The sequence below is a fragment of the Orcinus orca genome, chromosome 6 (genome assembly GCF_937001465.1).
Source record: "Orcinus orca chromosome 6, mOrcOrc1.1, whole genome shotgun sequence".
Taxonomy (NCBI): Eukaryota; Metazoa; Chordata; class Mammalia; order Artiodactyla; family Delphinidae; genus Orcinus; species Orcinus orca.
The window spans coordinates 110884724-110905067 of record NC_064564.1 but is presented as its reverse complement, the minus strand read 5'-3'; the positions used below and the strand labels follow the sequence as shown (position 1 = coordinate 110905067).

General features: G+C 39.6%; 1 protein-coding gene across 1 annotated transcript in view; it reads left to right on the top strand.

Annotated features, from left to right (window-relative positions):
• The window catches only part of MAPKAP1 (MAPK associated protein 1), a 231336-nt gene that overhangs the window by 87313 nt on the left and 123679 nt on the right, over nt 1–20344 (top strand). Inside the window, exon 6 of the mRNA XM_049710710.1 lies at nt 12329–12501. Coding sequence (XP_049566667.1) covers nt 12329–12501 — 173 coding nt within the window. The remainder of the gene's footprint in view (nt 1–12328; nt 12502–20344) is intronic.

The window sequence follows — 20344 nt, the reverse complement described above, 5'->3', positions numbered from 1 at the left end:
CCTTCCGAGGAAATCCAATTTAATTTAAAATGAATTTGAAAAGACAAATTAGCCATATCTATTTTAATAAGATAAAATCCCGATTCTCCCTGTGTCTGGTTTAGTTAGGACCTCAGAGGAGATCGGACTGACTAAGACTCAGGATGAACAGGAGGGAAATAATGCCAGAGGGCTGAGGAGAAACCCGGGAGACCCTGGTACCCGAGTGATTTGTCAGTTCCTGCAAGTGAGCAGGCCTCGCCGCTGCCTGTTTCCGCAGAGAATTGCAACCTGAGATGGGCCTTTGTCTCATCAGACCTTTTGCTTGTGTTGGAGCTTGTGCCATGTTGATGTCATAGGCAGCTTGCCTGTCTCTCCAAGGACCAAACTTTTTTTTTCTCCCTTTGTCATCATCAAAGCACATTTGGGTACTACCTCCTGGGTAGCCACTTTTAGTACAGATACACCTCACAATTACTGATGAGGCTCTTAACCCAAGAGTAAGGATTCTCTGGGGCCCATGAGTTGCTACTTGACCACTGCTCTTTGAGAACAGAAGCGGAGGATTCTTCCTACTCTTAAGGGAGCTGGTGTTCCCTTGTGTTTTTAACCTCTGAAACATGGTGAGTGAGGATTTATTGAGCCCCTTCTATGTACCCAACAGTAAAGAAGTATTCCTTTTATTGTATCTGGGATAAAGGCCTGAGAGTCAGACTTTTTGGATTCTTCTCAATTGTAAATTTTATATATAGTTAGAAGTGAGTCTTCCCAACAGGAAGTGTTGTTCTCAATAAATAATAATCTAGTTCTTTTGCTCCTATTTATGTTTCAGTATGTACTTTCAAACTGTTTAATGCAAACTTTCTCAGTTGGCTCTTTGCAGTAGTATCATTTTCATAATGTAAAAAACATGTATTTTCTGCTGCAGACAAGCATCTTTCTTTGTCACCAGGGGTGTAGGTCCTTTGTGTGGCCTTTTCCTATTGAGAATAACACCTATCCCACTTATTTCACATGTGCATTTTGAGGATGAAAGTGAATGTTGTAATTGGAGAAATATAAAGCTATTTATTTCCATTTTGTCTGATGTTTTTACATTGTTTGCTAGGAGGTGCATCAGGGACTTGAATTCATTATAATTACTGAAGAGACATACACTGATTGAGCAAATAAAGTAGTAAGCCCATTTGTGCCAAGGCCATCTAATTAAATTCTAACTTTGGATAAGCTAGATATGTGTGAAAGATTAATTTTAAGAGGTTTTTATGAGTTACTGAATTATGATTCAGTGAAATTTTTGAATTATATCATTAAGAAACATTGAGTCTTAAAGTGCTTAAAACAGTCATGAACCTACTACAGTATATAAATTTGTGGGTTTTAAAAAACTATTCAAAATCAAGGACACAATATAACTTTTAAATTGCATATTGACATTTAAAACTTTTGAAACATTTAACCAACTGAAACCCTGCAAGAAGTGAATATGATCGATGCACCTGAATTATTTCCTTCAATATTTATACAATTTTATATTCTCCAAATACTTCACTATCTCTGGAATTAAATTGTCCTTGGGGTACTTGGAGGGTTGTACCAGATTTTCCATATAATTTAGGAGGATGATAATGGCTATACTGTAACCTTTTCTAAAGATACATCATCTAGTATACATTCCCCATTGAGTTTTAATTTTAAAAGTTGATATTAAATCTTAAAAAGACTCATTGTATTATGATCATTGATAGAGTTTAAAACATGTAACTCTTCTTTATGGTTTTAAAAAACCTATTTTTACTTTTAAAGCATATTGCCTTTATTATATAAATGATTTAATAATGAAGAGGTCCCTAAACTTACCCTACGTGATGGGGCTTAGTTCATGCAAATTACCTTTCCCTGATATTCTCATCATTATAGAACCCATTGTTTGTATAATTAAATGCAAAGTGCTGTGTAACATTAACGATCTAAAGAATCCCACAATGGCCATGAAAATTCAAAATGGACACTTTACATCCCATTATGCTTTCACATGACTGGATTGTGCTTGTGTGAGAGCACCTCCTGGTACAGGCTATAACCATCCTGAGGCTGAATGAGAAGAAGAGAATGCTATGGCTCTTCTCTCTGAAGAAATAGAGATCTTTTCCTATTGCCTCTGCTTCTCAACCTTGTTTGAAGGAACTTTTTGTTGAAGATCTGCCTGGTCTGAGCAACAGCATAAGTAAAAGTAATAAGAAATAATTGACACTGTATGACAATTTGCAGTTCACAGAGCATTTTAACATGCTTTATTTTTGCTTCGTACATCCAGTGAGTCTGTTGAGGTAGTCTCATCCGTGTTTCATGACTGAGGAAATTGACTTTCAGAGAGGTTATGGGCTTGCCCAAAGTTACGCAGCTCAAGGCTGGAAGGGCTGGGTGCAGACCAGTTCTGTAGACTCTGCGGAGAGGTCCTAAGCAAACATAATCATAAAATGTCATGGTAAAAACTGACATTTTCAAGGACTGCTTTCTGAATTTAGACTTCGAGAAAACGTTTTTTATTCCAGGTGCAGTATGGGTAGGCTTTCTTTTTTTCCCTTCATCCTCCCTCCTTCCCCCCCACCCCCCATTTTGTAAAATTTCTTACCTGTATTTAAACATGAATGATTGCTGGTCTTTCAGTCGATGTCTTGAAAAAAAGAATTATTCAAGGCTATTACTCAAATTTCACTTGATAACAGATTGCGTAAACCAGTAGCTCTAGGCATTTCTTCTTAAAGTGAGAAAAGACAGGACATCAAACTATGGCGGGTTTATTTTAAATGGGGAGGCTCCTTGAGAGCAGCAGCCCCCTTTCTTGTTTCAGGTGTGGGACTATAAATTTATATTTGTCACAGATGTTACAGAAAGAAAATTCAAGAAAATCATCAGCCTGGGAAAAGCCGAGGGAAATGACACTTTCTATACTGTGCTGTACGCTGAGAAGGGTTACAGCGTGGCTCATACTGCAGTGTTTAGGAACTGAGCTACTTTGTTTGAGGTCCTCATGTATGTGAAGGGGTGTCTGTGGAAGTGGAGGTAAGTTTGTTCCAGGTTTCTGAGGGCTAGAACTAAGATCAGTGAGGAAAATCTGCAGAGAAAGTGTCCCTCAACGAAAAAAAAAAAGTTCTAGCCATCAAAACTGTTTGCCTGCAGACTGAAGCCAAGGGTCCACTTCAGAGGGTGGCAGGGACCTCATCAGTGGAAGGTGTTCAGGAGACGTCATAGGACAACCATTTGCTGAAACTGTTTTGAAAATTCCCTGCAGTTTTAAAAGTATGAATGGTAATAAAGTTTTTTTGTTTGTTTTTTTTTTTGGTTTGTTTGTTTTTAAGTCTATGAATGTAAAAGTAGAGGGGAAAAAAGGCAACTTAATGAACAGCCAACATTTCCTGAGTATTTACTGTGGACTAGGCACAGTGATAAGTGCTTTACATGCGTAGTTTCATTGAATCCTTTCAACAAATCCATGAAGAGGTACTTTTATAATACACTATTTCTGTGTGGAAATAGTGACCCAGAAAGGTTAAATAAAATTGTCCAAGGACACACAGTAAGTGGCATTGCTGAGAACTGAACCCAGGTCTTTCTGACTCTACAGCTTATACTTTTAACCACCACACTGCAATGCCTCGCTTGTCCCTATTAATAGAATAAGGATCCTGGAGGTACCCAGACCAGAACTTGACCTTGTTAAAGAAAGAGTGACAGTTGACGTTCTTAATAATAAAAGCTTAATGGAACCAAGGTTGGTGATTCAGAGAAAATTGAGATTTTGTCAATTTGATCTTAAACTTAACTTGTCAGAAAATACAGTGTCCAGTGACAGACTGTAGGAATGTTTTTGACAAATTAACTTGACTACAGGTGCCAGATCAGGGAAATGATAATTTAATAGGCTTTAAGCATTCCTGATTTATTGAGGGTTAAGGTAGCACTACAAAGCCAAGCCCCTAGTTCTGAATGGATTTGTCGTAGAATTTTATGCAAAATCTATTCATAAGTTCTGTGCCACCATTTTGAATGTACAAAAGTGAGTTCTTTGCCTGAGCTCATAAAGCCAGCACTTACTGAGAGCAGAATGCTTCAGTATGGGGTTTGGGGTTTTTGTTTCCTCTTCATGTAGTCATGGTCAATTAAACCTGGCTTAGACCAGAATTAGGCTTGATTTTGTTTAAAATCCTTACTCTGATTAAATGAAGTCCCTAAATCATCATCAGAGTAGTGGTAATCTGAGACCCCTGTACCAAGTCTGGGTATCATGTTATTAAAGACTAGGCCATTTGTAGACTATAGCATTCTTTGGTCCTTGTTAAGGGAAGAAGGTACTGGTGGAATGGAACTGCAGCCATTATTTAAGAGAGTTTTAAGTTTTGAAGGCTACAAATAACCCTTTTATCAATTTGCATCATTATATTGTCGGGATACACTGATATATTTATTTCTACCTTAAAATTACATATAATGATCTGCTTGTGCAGTTGTGACTAATGGAATAATGTTGCCTGCTTTTTGTCTCTTTAATTGCAGAAGCCAAGCTGTCTATCCTTACTCTGTTCCTTTCCCCTGACAGAGAAATTGAACACTTAGCAACAGTTTTGAGATCTGATATTCAATTTATTACTGACAAACCTTGATGTTAAGTAGTGCTGTTAACTGAACCTTCTGTCCTTAAGACTTAATTCAGCTAACTCACTTGATACGAATGTTTCTTAATTCAGGATGATTTGGAACTGAATGCTATCTATTGTTCTTCCTGCTTCCCTCATTTTGGAAATTAGCAGGTACATAATTTTGAAATCAACTTTATGATAGGCAGCAAAATGTATATTATTTTAATTAATGGGATCAGATGGGAAAAAATCTGGCACAGATGTAATGTTTTAATTCATCATGTTGAAATTCTGTGTATTTCATTTCTGTACCCATTCATATTCCATATATAGAAGTTATTTAAAATTTATTATCTTTACATTTTATGAACTAATTATTAATTGGGTGACCTATAGTTCATAGTACTGATATTTCATGATTGGCTTAGAGACACTTTTTAAAAAAGTGAGCTTTTGCAGTATATATCACAAGCCACAAAGCATTGATACTCTTTGGCCTAGTAATCTACTCCTTAGAATATGTGTACAAACATTTATAGAAGAGAATGTTTCTGAGAATATAATTCACAATAGTGAAATATTAGAAACAACGTCCATTTAATAATAGGGGAACAGGTTGATAGTACCTCTGTATGCTATAATATAATGCAAGTGTTTAAAAATCATGTGTTAAAAGAATATTAATCATTCACTCCATCGATATGTGTAAGTAACTACTATATGTCATCCCTATGTTAGGTGCTGGGGATATTTTAGAGGAGAAAGAGGGCTCCTGAAGAATGGCCTGGGAAGTAGAAGAGGTATAACCAGTTTACCTGGGATACGAGAGAAGTGCTAGGTGTGGTGGGTCCATTTTGAGAGACAGTCTGAGGACTTCTTTCAATTCAGTAAGCTAACACCACACCCCTGCTATATTCTTTGCCCTTGGAGAATACAAAATGGGTGAGGTACAGTTTTTCCCTTTACAGTTACATGAGAGGGTGGGGAAGGAGGTTGTAATGGTAGGTAGAGAAAAATGAAGTCATAAGCCTATGCAAGTCAGATTGTTAGGGGGCAGAGAAGAGGAAATTAATTTCGGCTTCCACCTTCTAGGAAAAGGAGACATTTGAATTGAAGGACAGAAGAAGAGGTACACTTCTTGATTAGCGGCTATGTGTCAGGCATTTTATATACATTTTATTTGCTTTTCTAAGTAAGGGAATGGAGGTTCTGAGAAGTACAGTTACCTGCCCAATGTCTCAGGTCTAGCAGCTAAGGAAGTGGCAGAGTCTGGATTCAAACCTGGATCTGGCTGACCCCAAATCTATGCTCTTAACCTCTCTTCAATATACTTCATTGATGATACATTGGGACCAGATTGCAAAGGGTATTAATTGCCATGCTAAAGAGCTGGAATGCTAACACTGGGGAGAGCCATCATGTATTCTGAGTGATAGGCATGTTCAGTGATTAGAGAAAAATCGCTTTGATAGCAGTAAGGAAATTAAGATTTGGAGAGAGGAGAGATTTTAGAGACAGGGAGATAGTTGGGAGGTTGCTACAGCAGTCTTGCTGAGAGATGATGAAGCTTGAACTAGGGCAGTGGCATTGAGGAGGAAGATTTGAGAGATTTTCAGAGACATTTGAAAGATGAGACAGAAAAAAGAGTTAAGGTTCTTAGCTTGAGTGACAGAGTAGGTGGTGAAAGCCTTAACTGAGATCAAATATAGAATGAGAGACAAGCTGAAGGAGGAAACAGGTCTTGGACATGTTGAGTTTGAGATTTGGGCTGCATTTGCTAGGCCATCAAGTCATGGACAGGCCGTGTGATATGAACTCTGGAGTCTAGTTGGTCTTCATCAGTTGCAGTTGTGTTGAGGAATAGTTTTGCTTCAGGAATACTTTTCTTTTTGTTCTAAAACCTGAATTAGGGCCATTTCCTGATTTAGGGGCTGCTCTGGAAAGAGTTGTTCAACTCCAAATTAGCTCAATATGGGTTTATTACTTTTCATTTTTCTTTGGTAAAAATTACTTAACTTGCCATTGAAAGGTGTCTGAGTTAGATTTTCAACTTATTTTTTCCAATAGCCTGTCACAGCAACTGGCACATAATGTGTCCTTAGTAAATTCTGCTGGATGCCTTAACATAGGCTACATTTTCAAAGTTGATCCTCTCTTTCTCTTACCTAAAACTCTCAAGCTCTGTGTAGTAGTTCTTTTTTTTTTTTTTTTTTTTGCGGTACGCGGGCCTCTCACTGTTGTGGCCTCTCCCGTTGCGGAGCACAGGCTCCGGACGCGCAGGCTCAGCGGCCATGGCTCACGGGCCCAGCCACTCTGCGGCATGTGGGATCTTCCCAGACCGGGGCACGAACCCGCGTCCCCTGCATTGGCAGGCGGACTCTCAACCACTGTGCCACCAGGGAAGCCCAGTAGTTCTTTTTATCTCCTTTTTTGTCATTTAATTATAATATTTACTATTTTGTTTCTAATTATAAAAGTAATAACATGCTTGGTATAGAAAGTGCAGAAAAATATAAAGCAGAAAATTAAAACTAAACGCTCATAATCCTTTGTCTCAGGGAGAACTCATATTCACTTTTTTGTATATTGGTATAGAAGGTGTTTAAATACAGTAAGTGTCTTTTCCTTGGGTTAGTGGTTCTATTGGATGGAAGGGTAAGTTTTTTATTTTTTATTTTTTTATCTGGGAGGCCTTTTCCAACCCCCTTTAGTCTGGGTTGTTTCTGAGCTCTCGTAATAGCCTGTACTTTCCCTCTTAAAGCTTTGATCACAATGTACAGTATAGACCTTCAACAGACCATGAATTTGATGAAGGTCTGCATTTTGTCTTACTTAATTTTGTCTTCAGAGCCCAATATGGTGTTTCAGTGGGTGTTTGTTGAATGCATGAGTGATTGGGAAAGATGGAGCTAAACCAGTTTTCCCTGCCTCTGTGGTGACCCTTTCCATGTGCTCTAATTATGCCTCCATTTCCCCAATTCTGTGGAACACATAAATTGCCATGCAGTGAATCTGTATATGATCTTTGTTTATTGCTGGTTGCTTTTTAATAGTTAGATGTTACTCTTTGGAATATTGCTTGCCTTGATGTGTGATGAATACTTTTAATTCTTTGGTCACTTTTTTTTTAATAAGTTAATTACTTTCTATTATATTGATGGATTGTTTTATGTTTTAGATGATTCTCTCTAAATATTGCAACACAGGGACTATTAGATAGAGCTAACTGCCACCACCTTTTGAGTTTTTTCAGAAGAGGCTCCTTATTAAAAAATATATAATTTCAAGGTTTGTGCAAGGCACTTTTCTTCTGTCATCAGTGCCTCAAGATGGAATTAGAAGATTAAAAAAATAAAATGCTTCATTCATTTAATAAGTATCTGCCATATTTATTCTCACAGTTTTCCCCACACTTGCTATTTCACTACGAAATGAAGAGGGTAAAGGGATGCGTAGGAGTACCATATAACTATCTGCTTTCATTTCCTAAACAGTGGTGACTTGCCTGCAGTCAGCTGACAGTGGCAATGATCTCTGGAGTCTCAATCCTTACCGGTTCTCCTTGGGCAGCCCCTCAGAGTGCTCCTTCTGTAGGAGACTGCTTTAGGCAGTGCTGTTGGCATGTTTGTGAGAAGGAGGGGGAGATGATTTTCAAGCCTTGGAGAGTGGGAATTGATTATATTTAGGATAACTTTAGTGAAAGAAGGTGTTGATGTTTAAAGTAGAGACCTTTGAGTCAGACAGACATGGCTTTGAGTCCCAGCTCTTCACTTTGGTTATGAGATCTTGAGCAGATGACTGTAGTCTTATAAGCTTTAGTTTTATCATTTATATTATGAGGGTAATGATAGAACCCTCCCTCTTATAGTGATTGTGAAAATTAAATGAGATAACTTAGGCAAACGTTTAGCAGAGTTTATTTAGCTCTAAATAAATGCTAGCTTTTGTTATAATAATAGGTATTATTATTAGGGCTCCTATAGCATCCATCTTTGGCCTCATGTGACCTTGTAATAGACTTGAGTAATAGAAATGGGTCTGATTATAAAACTTAGGTCCTTTCTAATGTACTGTGCTGCATTTCTAAAGCACTTTATAGTTTGCAAAGTACATTCACATTTGTCATTTCATTGAATCTTTGTATCTTTAGATATTGTGATTCCTATAGCCCCTCAGCTCCAGTTCTTCAGAAGAAGGAGGAGGAATAAACGGAAATAAGAAGAGAGAGCAGTGACAGCAATTAGGGGTTCTGAAAATGAGGTTGAGAAGAGAGTGGTAAGAGGGCTATAAACCCACTCCAGAAAGATTGCCACTGTTTTAATTTTAACCTTTTGACTGCCTGACAGGATCAAAACACTTGCTGTTTAGAGACATCTTTTCTAGTCCTTGGAGTTACTACTTCCAAGCTGAAAAATACACGCGCGCGCGCTCGTGTGTGTGTGTGTGCGCGCACGCATGTGGATGCGTGAGAGGGATAGGGAGAGAGCATTATGTGGGAGAATTACTTTTTTATTATTTGCTTTATAACGTAGACGACTCAGTTAAAAAAAACAACAACAACAACAAAAACCCAGTGGATCTAATATTAGATGCTGGGTTATTTGAGAAGTGGAATCTCTCTAAAAATGTTTTTTAAACTGATTTTATGTATTTCCTTACCCTAGTTCTGATATTTTTTCCCACCTTATTAGATCGATAGAATTCTGTATAGAGTGTTAAGGAACCACTTGATTGCTCAAGTCCCTCCATCTCCATCTGTTATCAGGAAACAGACCCATAGAAAAGGGCAAGTGAGATGGATGGAAGAAACTAACATTTATTGAGTTCCTACCATGTGTCCCAGTAGGCATTTGACTCATTCATGCATTCATTCTGTAGTTCAACAGATTTTTTTTGGAGAGTCTTCTGTGCGCAAGGCACAGTGCTAGCCATTGTGTATAGAGCAGTAAACAAAGCAGACGTTATTATGATTCCCCTCATGGAAGCTCAGAGGCTAGTGGGGAAGGCATACACTGAAGATGTACATAAATAAATATATAATATCAAATTGTTAAGTGCTGTGAAGGAAATGAACAGGATATGTGTGAGAGGATAACTGTGGAAGGGTCTTCTTTCTATAGGATTATCAGTGGAGGTTTCTCTGAGGAGGGGTCATATGAGCTCAGCCTTGAATAACAATAACCATAATAATAATCCTCACAAGAGTCAGTCCTCTGATAGATAGCACGTCCTATTATTATCATTTTATGTATGAGGACATGGAAGAGCAGAGAGTTAAGTAATCTGCCCGAGGCCACATAATAGCGGATGCAAAGATCATGAGAAAGAGCCTTCTAGATACGTGAATCTAGCAGTAGCACTTGCTATGGCCTTAAAAGGGGAAGATTTTACTTTTATTTATTGGATTTTATTCAAAGTATCATAGGAGCCACTCACTGAAGGAATTTCAACAGGAGTGTAACATGATCAAATTTGATGCTGCAGTTTGGTATCCACAGATTCAACAAACTGTGGATCCTATAGTACTGTAGCCCATATCAAGTGAAAAAAATTCACGTGGAAGTGGACCCTCGCAGTTCAAACCTGTGTTGTTCAAGGGTCCACAGTATTTTTCATCTGTTGGCAATACACGAGGTAAGGACAGGAGCTGAAGGTCAAGAGGTGAGGTTCATGGGAAGTTTGAGAAGAGAAGCAAAAGTATGCGCTAGTGGTCTCAGGTGGGGTGCAGGTTGGATCAGGAGATATAATAGGCTTGCTATACAGTGTTGAGTGTCTGTTTGAGGTTTATCATCATGAATGTAAAGTAAAATCAATCTGTACAGTTATATGATTTTTCTCCAGTGATGTTTAGCTGGGCAATGCAGAGGGTTGGGTTCATACAAGATTGGGGTTCTGTGAATTGTGTCCAGTGGAGGAAGAGAGTATTAAAACTGTATTTGCAAAGGAACGATTATAATGGCTCATGTAATCTGGAGGGTGGCATTGGGAAATAAGGGTGACTGAAAGATAATTAAAAGGTGGTGGTTCAACAGATTATAGGTTGGAGAATTTGAGGGACTACTTGAACAGATGAAGTAGAGGTATATTGAAGTGTATTCAGATTTTAACCCTGTGGTCTAGTGGTTAGGATTCGGCGCTTTGACTGCCATGGCCCGGGTTCAATCCCTGGTCCAGGAACTGAGATCCTGCAAGCTGCATGGTGCAGCCAAAATTTAAAAATAAATAAACAAAAGTAAAATTATAAAAAAAAGTGTATTCAGTGAGTGGATGTTCTAACTTGAGATTTTGGAGTTAGTGCAGATCTCTGGTGTACCCACCACAATAAGTGATTTGAGGTGGTGGATGAAAAGGCACTGGGGATGATGTGGTCTAGGGATTGAGACACTTGCGTATTGGACAGATTGTTCTTTTAGATGAAATTGCCAGGAATGGTGACAGGAATTGGGGTGGGAAAGACTATGAGCCAAGAGCTCAGGCCTTCAGTGAGGGAGGAGAATGACCAAAGAAAGGGTGGTGGGTAACAGAAAAGGAGAGGGAGAGGATGGTGTATTTGGATGGCTTGGGTCTCAAAGGAACAGGGGTTTTTGTAAGAAAGGAGAATTAATAGTTTGGAAGTAGCAGGAACAAGAATACCTACTCCACCTCCTGGCCTTAAGGATTTGGGGGTTAAAAAGAACAAAGCAAAACAGTCTTCTGGACAGCAGAGGAAGTAGTATCCTTATGATCAGCAGGTTTCAATTAAGGCAAAAAGGTGGAGGGAACGTTTTTTAAAAAGAAGTAATGATGGGGCTTCCCTGGTGGCGCAGTGGTTGAGAGTCTGCCTGCCGATGCAGGGGACACGGGTTCGTGCCCCAGTCCGGGAAGATCCCACATGCCGTGGAGCGGCTGGGCCTGTGAGCCATGGCCGCTGAGCCTGCGCGTCCGGAGCCTGTGCTCCGCAACGGGGGAGGCCACAACAGTGAGAGGCCTGCGTACGGCCAAAAAAAAAAAAAAAGTAATGATGTATGGAAGTTTGCTGATTAGTGCAGGAGTTCCAGAGGGGAGTGGAGGGTTTGGGAGGGAGGAGAAAGAGGTGTGTGGGAGGGATTAGGGACATGTAGATCAGTGTGAGTATGGTGATTAGGGCAGTAATAAGACCAGAGACCCTTGAACTTCAGTTCAGATGAGTGAAGTAACAGATGTACTGCATAATGGAATTAGCCCCCCATCGTCTCTGAGAAGGCAAGCCCCTGGTTCCAGTACTGCTAAATGCTTCCTTGGAGAATATGGCAGCTTATCCCAAGGTCTCAAGGAGCGATATGGCAGTTTTCAGGGAGGGCAGTTTATGCCAAGGTCTGATGATGACTTTTCCAAGGTCACACTGAATAAGTAACAAAGCAAATCTCCTGACACCAAACGTTAGGTCTGCTCACCACTCTGATTTGTTTATTTTAGTCGTAGTGCTCATTTACCTTACTGCTGGCAGAGCTGGATCCATTAGAACATTAGAAAATTAAAATTAAGAAGAAAAAAAACCCTTAAAACTAGACAATGTTTCCACTTTGGGACCACCCCAGGCTCATACGCTGGTATGTGCAAAAGGGATGAGAACACAGGCCCTGTGCGAAAAGGATGAGAACACAGGCCCTGGAGGGCAGTCGTTGTAGCTCAGTAGGGTCTGCATGACCGGAACTGTGTGCTTTACCCTCATGCATGTGCTCTGTCCACAGGGTCATGTAGGCACAACAGCAACCAAGAAGATCGATGTCTACCTCCCCCTGCACTCAAGCCAGGACAGACTGCTGCCAATGACCGTGGTGACAATGGCCAGCGCCAGGGTACAGGATCTGATCGGGCTCATCTGTTGGCAGTACACAAGCGAAGGACGGGAGCCGAAACTCAAGTAATCCTCCCTCTTTTTGGCTGCTCTAGTCTCTGGCTGTCTCCTGGCCACCCATGCTGCATTCTGGGCCCTGTCAGTCTTTCTAGGCTTTGGCCTGGGAGCCAGACGTCCACACTGATCCAGGTCAGGTTGCTCACCAGATCTTGGGCCTGTGTAACTCAGGCTTATCTCAGAGAGTTTGCTGGCAAACAGACTGATAAATTTGTGAATCCAGACATGAGGAAATGCATTTTAGCAGGATCCGAACCCTTTTATGATGCTTGCTGATAAAAGGAGCATGGGCAGTAGTGGAGGGAACTAGTGCTTGTTGAGCACCAGTCATGAGTTGGGCATGGTGCTGGGCACTTCATACCTGATTTCTCATTTAATTCTCCCGCTTCCTGTGAGGTGAGCATCATGATCCTCATTTTGCAGAGGAGGAAGCTCAGGATCAGAGAGTTGTTATTTGCTGAAGTTTACACCAGTGGGAGATGACAGAGTCAGAATTTGTTTTCCAGTCTGCTTGATGCCAAGATTATTACTTTATTTCCTTTTGGTCTGAATTACAGTTTTCTTTGTTATCAGTCAGTGACCAATTTTTCTCTCAATTACTAGACTCTATTCCTCATTAAACTATTATATTAAAAACGTAGTGCTTGAAAGTAGAATCTCTATATCTGTACATCATAACTTGAACTTTAAAGTGGTTTGCTGCATTAGTTCTCCCATACTTGAATTTCTTATCTGACAGGCATCCTCTCCTAGTTTTATGTGCCCTTCCCAGCAGTAGGGTTTGGGATACAGCTAAATGTAGTGGATGCCTTCATTTTGGAAATGGATTCTCATGGAGGCTTTCTCTTCTCACATTTTGAGTTAGAATGGTCCAGTCTGTTAGATGTGTGTGTGTGTGTTTCCTTTAGGTACATTAAATTTGTACTTAAAATTATTCCTTCAGGTTCTCATTGACATTGCCCTCCACTTTGCCTGAAAAAATTGTGGATATGAAGATAATCCTTATTGCTCCTATGGCAATAGAAAGCCTTTTCAACCAGGATACCATGTAGGCTCAGAAAAGGGTTGAGTCTGCAGCTGTGCTCAAGGCTGAGCTATGGTGTTGTCCCTTTTCAGCGTGAAGTGGAAGCAAGCAAGTGCTAGTTACTTGATGTATGTTGTCTGAGTTAATCCTTAGAACACTGCTTGATGCAGGAACCAAAACCAAGAGAGGCAAAGGAGCTTGCCCAGGGTTACACAGCAAGTAATAGGAGTTGAACTGTGACATACATTTTACAGATGAGGAAACTAAAGTGTAGAGAGGCTAAGTAACTTTTCTAAATTACACAGTAAGTGGTAGAACTGGTATTTAAACCCAGGATTTTCTTTTTAATTGAATGAACGATTATTTAACTTCTGTAGTGCTTTACAGTTTCCAAAAGTTTCACACATGTGATTTCATATAATTCCATATCCCTTTTTTCTCCCTTCCCCTATATTGCCCCTCCTTCCCTCTCCCCACTGATAACGTTTGTTCTCTATATCTGTAAGTTTGCTTCTTTTTTGCTTCATTCACTAGTTTGTTGTATTTTTTAGAGTCCGTGTATAAGTGATAGCGTATAGTATTTGTCTTTCTCTGACTTATTTCACTTAGCATAATGCCCTCCAAATCCATCCATGTTGCTGCCAGTGGCACAATTTTACTCTTTTTTACAGCTGAGTAGTATTCCAATGTGCATATATATACCACATCTTCTTTATTCATTCATCTGTTGATGGACACTTAAGTTGTATCCATGTCTTGGCAGGTGTAAATTGTGCTGCTTTGTACACTGGAGCACATGTATCTTTTCGAATTAGTGTTTTGTTATTTTTCAGATATATACCCAGGAGTGGAATTGCTGGATCATATGGTAGTTCTATTTTTAGGTTTTTGAGAAACCTCCATACTGTTTTCCACAGTGGCTGCACCAATTTACATTCCCACCAACAGTGTAGGAGAGTTCCCTTTTCTCCACATCCTTGTCAACATTTGTTATTTGTTAAACCCAGGAATTTCTGACTCAGGAGCCCCACTCTTCACTATTACTTTATAGTCCTTACCATGGAACTCTGTTATAGGTGATATTAAAATATTTATTGAGTTCATGCTTAGTACAGGCACTGTGCTAGATCTGGAAATACAGGAGTGAAAAAGGCAGTTTATGCCATCAAGGAGGTTATTGTCAAAGGTAATAATAATAGGCAATAATAACACAATACACTAGGCAATGATAATACAATACTATAATAATCCAATACAGTAGCACGCAAAATCCTGAGAAGCTCTGACCCCATACTTGGTGGTGAGACTGGAGTCATGAAAAGCAACCTTGCTTAAGCGACATCTAGACTGAAACCTGAAGGAGTAGGAAAAGGTGATGCAGAGAAGTTGAGAGGAGGGTGCTCTAAACAGAGGGAAAAGCACGGACTTGTGGTTATGATGACCCTTTAAGTTCATGCTTTAAATTCTATATTCTGCTTCAAATGCATAGTAATGATAAATGGAGTATGTTGTTGACATACTTGTATTTTTTTTAATTTTTTTTTTTTGCGGTACGCAGGCCTCTCACCGCCGCGGCCTCTCCCGTTGCGGAGCACAGGCTTCGGACGCGCAGGCCCAGCGGCCATGGCCCACGGGCCCAGCTGCTCCGCGGCATGTGGGATCCTCCCGGACCGGGGCACGAACCCGTGTCCCCTGCATCGGCAGGCGGACCCTCAAGCACTGCGCCAGGGAAGCCCTATACTTGTATTTTAATAACCAGTTAACGGTGGACTAGGAACAGAACCAAGTTCAGAAATAGGCAGAGTGTGCTGGGAGTTGATTCTTTTAGAGCATTACTTCTAAAGGAACATGCTGTGAATGAGTTTACCAGTATGTGAAATACTGATTTTTCTCAGGCTTCAGGGCAACTAGGTGGTCTGAGGGTAGTCAGAGCCTCCAGCCATCATTTCTGGGTACGGAACAGAGTCATCCATCTATCTGTGTGCCGTACAGATGCTGTTATTTTCTAAGTATCCCAAGATGTCAAAAAAAGTGGGAAACACTGCTTGAGGGTATAGGGACCAAAGGAACTTCATGCCTGGATGGGGACTAGAGGAAGTCTCACTGCTGGAAACTAGGAGCTGGGGTGGGATTGTCCTGCCTATGAAAAGAAACTGAACAAAGCTGCCTGGGTCTGTGGCTCGTTTCAAGTTGTGTTTCTGGGGTGGCAGGAGAATAAGATAGCAGTGTGACCAGGACCTGGCCACGATGTGACTGGGTTTATGATATCCCTAGTGTCCCTAGTATCACCGAAGGATAGGAACCCTGAGCTGCCAGCTCTAGACTGGAGGCGTCTGCTTTGATGAAGATGGAAGACAGTGGCATTAGACAGGGAGGTGTGAGAGAGGAAGAAAGGGAGAGAGAAAAAGAGAGGAAGCATTCCTATTCAAGAAGAGCTAGCAAATTAAAATTCCAAAGCAAACCAGTATAACTAGTACTAAGAAAGAAAGACAATAATCTGGAGAAAAATTCACACCCAACAAAATTATAATAAAGCAATCTGAAAATAAATTTCAAATAAACATATTTAAATTCATCAAAATGATGAAGGAATAACACCCATGGGTAAACTTCTAGGAAATTGTGAAACAAAACTGAGCAGATGAGAATCAAGAGGTGGATTTAGAAAAGAACCAATTAAAAGTTCTGGAAATATAAAATGCAGTTATGAAAGTTAAAAAAAAAAAAGTATGTTGGATAAGCTTTAGACTGGGCCCAGTTAAAGAGGAAATGAATTGAAAGATAGTACTAATGAATTCAACTCAGGATGCAACACAAAGATACAAAGAGATACAAAGAAGGAAAGGTAAGTTAAGAGACATGGGGGAAAGATAGAGAGCCTCCCATATGTGAAGCAAAGAATAGAGGGAACAGCAGGGAAACAATATTTGAAGAGCTAATGCCAGAGAATTTCCCGGAATTGAAGGCAGATAAGAATGAGTCTTCGTATTAAAAGCGCATACAAATTAAGTGGTGCAAGGATAGACTTTTCAACAAATGATGCTGGGCAGTTGGACATCCATAAGCCAAAAAAATAAACTACAACCTAAACCACGTGCCTTGTATAAAATTAACTCAAAGTGAAATTTCAACTTAAATGTAAAATGTAAAACCATGGAACTTTTAGAAGAAAACAAAGGAAAACATCTTTGGGACTGAGGGCTAGATGAAGAGTTCTTATACATGACACTAAAAGCATGATCCACAGTAGAAAAAAAAAAGATAAATTGGACTTCATCAAAATTTAAAACCTTTGTTTTACAAAAGATCCTGGGGGCTTCCCTGGTGGCGCAGTGGTTAAGAATCCACCTGCCAAGGCAGGGGACACAGGTTCGAGCCCTGGTCTGGGAAGATCCCACATGCTGTGGAGCAGCTAAGCCCATGCGCCACAACTACTGAGCTTGCGCTCTAGAGCCCGCGATCCACAAATACTGAGCCTGTGTGCCACAAATACTGAAGCCTGCGCATGCCTGGAGCCCATGCTCCGCAACAAGAGAAGCTACTGCAATGAGAAGCCTGCACACCTCAACGAAGAGTAGCCCCTGCTTGCCACAACTAGAGAAAGCCCACGCGCAGCAAGGAAGACCCAACACAGCCAAAAATAAATAAATTTTTTAAAAATCTTTTTTTAATTAGAAAAAAGAAAAAAAGAATCTTATTTCCTTCTCAGTCCAAAAGCTGTCAAGCAGGCATTCTGCCATCTCCTTTCCCATGGGTCAGAGTCTTCAGCTCCACCTGGCAAAAGGGGGTTGGGGAGGAGGGTGGCAGTGAGTCGAACAGTAGAATTTAAGGCAAAAACAACATCAATAGGGATATTTTGGTAAACTACATAATGAAAAAAGGAATAGCCCACCAAGATAATATAATAATTCTGACTGTGTATGCATCTAGCAACATAGTCTCAGAATATTTTAAGGTAATTTTAAGGAGCATCCTTGACTGATCCACAGTCAGAACAGGAAATTTCAATACTTACTCTCAGAAACTGATAAACAAAGCAGACCAAAGATTAGTAAGGCTAAGGAAGATTCAAACAATTTAATTACCAATTCTGAACCCCCCAAATAGAGATTATTTCTTGTACTAGTTTGTAAACCTTTGAAGTTGAGTGTATCTTATTAAGATTTATATTCCTGAGTGTACCTAGCATGCTGACATTTTAAAACAGTTGCTCTGTAAGTATATGTTGAATTACAAAATTACGTTGACTCCAAAGAAACCATGGTCTTTTGAAATTTTTTTGCATCTCTTATGTGATAGTGGATTTCTCAGTTCTGTTTGATATAAGATAGTCTATAAAGTAAATACCTGGGATCTCTTCCTGTCAGGAAGTGAAGTACAGGTTTATTTTCTTTCTAGCTTGTTTGTATTTAAGTGTTGGAATAGATCCTTACTTGATCTTTTCTAGTGGGTTGGCCCGGTGGAAGAGCTCTTCATTCACAGTGGGGCAAATTGCTAGATGAATGGGAGAGCTTTCCTTTATTTTCAAGAAAATTATTTATGAGAAGGTTGTTCTCCTGTCTCTGTGCCTTGAAAAAAGTCTATGGAAGTAGGCTGTGGCCTCTGGGAAGGAATGGAGAATTGGCTGGAATTCTTGGCTTCCTTGACTCTTACACTTGTTAATTCTTGAGCAGGATTGAAGTGTGGTATTTAAGATAATTTCCTGCTTATTTTGTTGCACTGATTTTGGAGGAAACTAAAATCTATTTGGAAGAAGCTAAATGAAATCATTTCAGTCTCTAGGTAGTTGAATATGTAAATTTTGACTTTGTTACATAGATTTATGTTTACTGAATGTTGACCAGAAAATGTGCCCTATAAAATTTATGCTTAGAGATTTATCTATATTTGGGAGGCCTACTGTATAATAATGTTTTATAAATATTCTACAGATTCTGGAAAAATTATTCTCTATAGGTTACAGAATTCAATATACACTTATTAAATCAGCATTTTTAATTACTATTATGTTCTTAACAGTTTTTGACTATTTTTGGTCCATGAATGATTCAGAGAAATGAATTAAGTTTCCTGTGTGTGTATGTGATTTTTCTCCTGAGATTTCAGCGGTTTCCACTTTATATATATATATATATATATATCAGTGCACAAAAAGATTCATGCATTTCATATCTTTATGTACCTTTTTCAATGTAAAACAGTCCAATTTGTTTTATTTATGTATTGTGCCCTGCCTTTTTCTTTATTTCAGTAACAATGAGCTATTTTTTCCACTGTTCTTCTTTGTACTTCTCCAGTGTATCTTTGTTCAGCCTTTTACCTTTGCCATTTTGTTTTAGCTATGCTGAATACCTTTGTGAGGTTTTTCCTTTTTGGCCCATTCAAGTCACTGTCTTTTCATAGGGAAGTTTATCTTACTAACATTTATTATAACTACTGACATGTTGGTTTCATGTTAGTCTACTTGTTTTTTTTTTTTAAATGATTAATTAATTTATTTATTTTGGCTGTGTTGGGTCTTCGTTTCTGTGAAAGGGCTTTCTCTGGTTGTGGCAAGCGGGGGCCACTCTTCATCGCGGTGCGCGGGCCTCTCACTGTTGCAGCCTCTCTTGTTGCGGAGCACAGGCTCCAGCTGCGCAGGCTCAGTAGTTGTGGCTCACGGGCCCAGTCGCTCCGTGGCATGTGGAATCTTCCCAGACCAGGGCTCGAACCCGTGTCCCCTGCATTAGCAGGCAGATTCTCAATCACTGCACCACCAGGGAGGCCCAGTCTACTTGTTTTAAGCTTTGTTTTTTATGCTTTCTTTGTTTTCTTTATTTTCTATTTCGAATTTTTTTACAGTTCTAAAGCCGGTTACCTTTAAATCTCTTTAATAGACTTTATTTTTTAGGACAGTTTTAGATTTACAGAAAAATTGCCCAGAAATTATAAAGTTCCCACATTATCTCCTTCCTGCCTCTCATTTTTCCCTATTAGTGGCATCTTGCACTAGTGTGGTACATTTGTTACAGTTGTTGAACATATGCTGATACATTATGATTAAAGTCAGCAGTTTACGTTAGGTACACTTTGTGTATTGTACAATTCTAATTATTGTATCATACAGAATGGTTTCACCAGCCTAAAAATGCCCTGTGTTCTATTTATTCATCCCACTCCTCTCACCTCTGGCAACCACTCATCTTTTTACTGTCTCTGTAGTTTTGCATTTTCCATAATGTAAGCTACTTGGAATCATTCCATATGTAGCCTTTTCAGACTGGCTTCTTTCACTTAGCAGTATGTGTTTAAGGTTCCTTCATGTCTTTTTCTGGCTTGATAGCTCATATTTCATATGGTGACTAATACTCCATTCTATGGATATACCACAGTTTTTCCATTCACCTACTGAAGGATAGCTTGGTTGCTTCTACTTTTTTTTTTTTAACATCTTTATTGGAGTATAATTGCTTTACAATGGTGTGTTAGTTTCTGCTTTATAACAAAGTGAATCAGCTATACATATAAATATATCCCCATATCTCCTCCCTCTTGCATCTCCCTCCCACCCTCCCTATCCCACCCCTCTAGATGGTCACAAAGCACCGAGCTGATCTCCCTGTGCTATGCAGCTGCTTCCCACTAGCTATCTATTTTACATTTGGTAGTATATATATGTCCATGCCAGTCTCTAACTTCGTCCCAGCTTACCCTTCCCCCTCTGCGTGTCCTCAAGTGCATTTTCTACGTCTGCATCTTTATTCCTGTCCTGCCCTTAGATTCTTTAGAACCATTTTTTTTTTTTTAGATTCCATATATATATGTTAGCATACGGTATTTGTCTTTCTC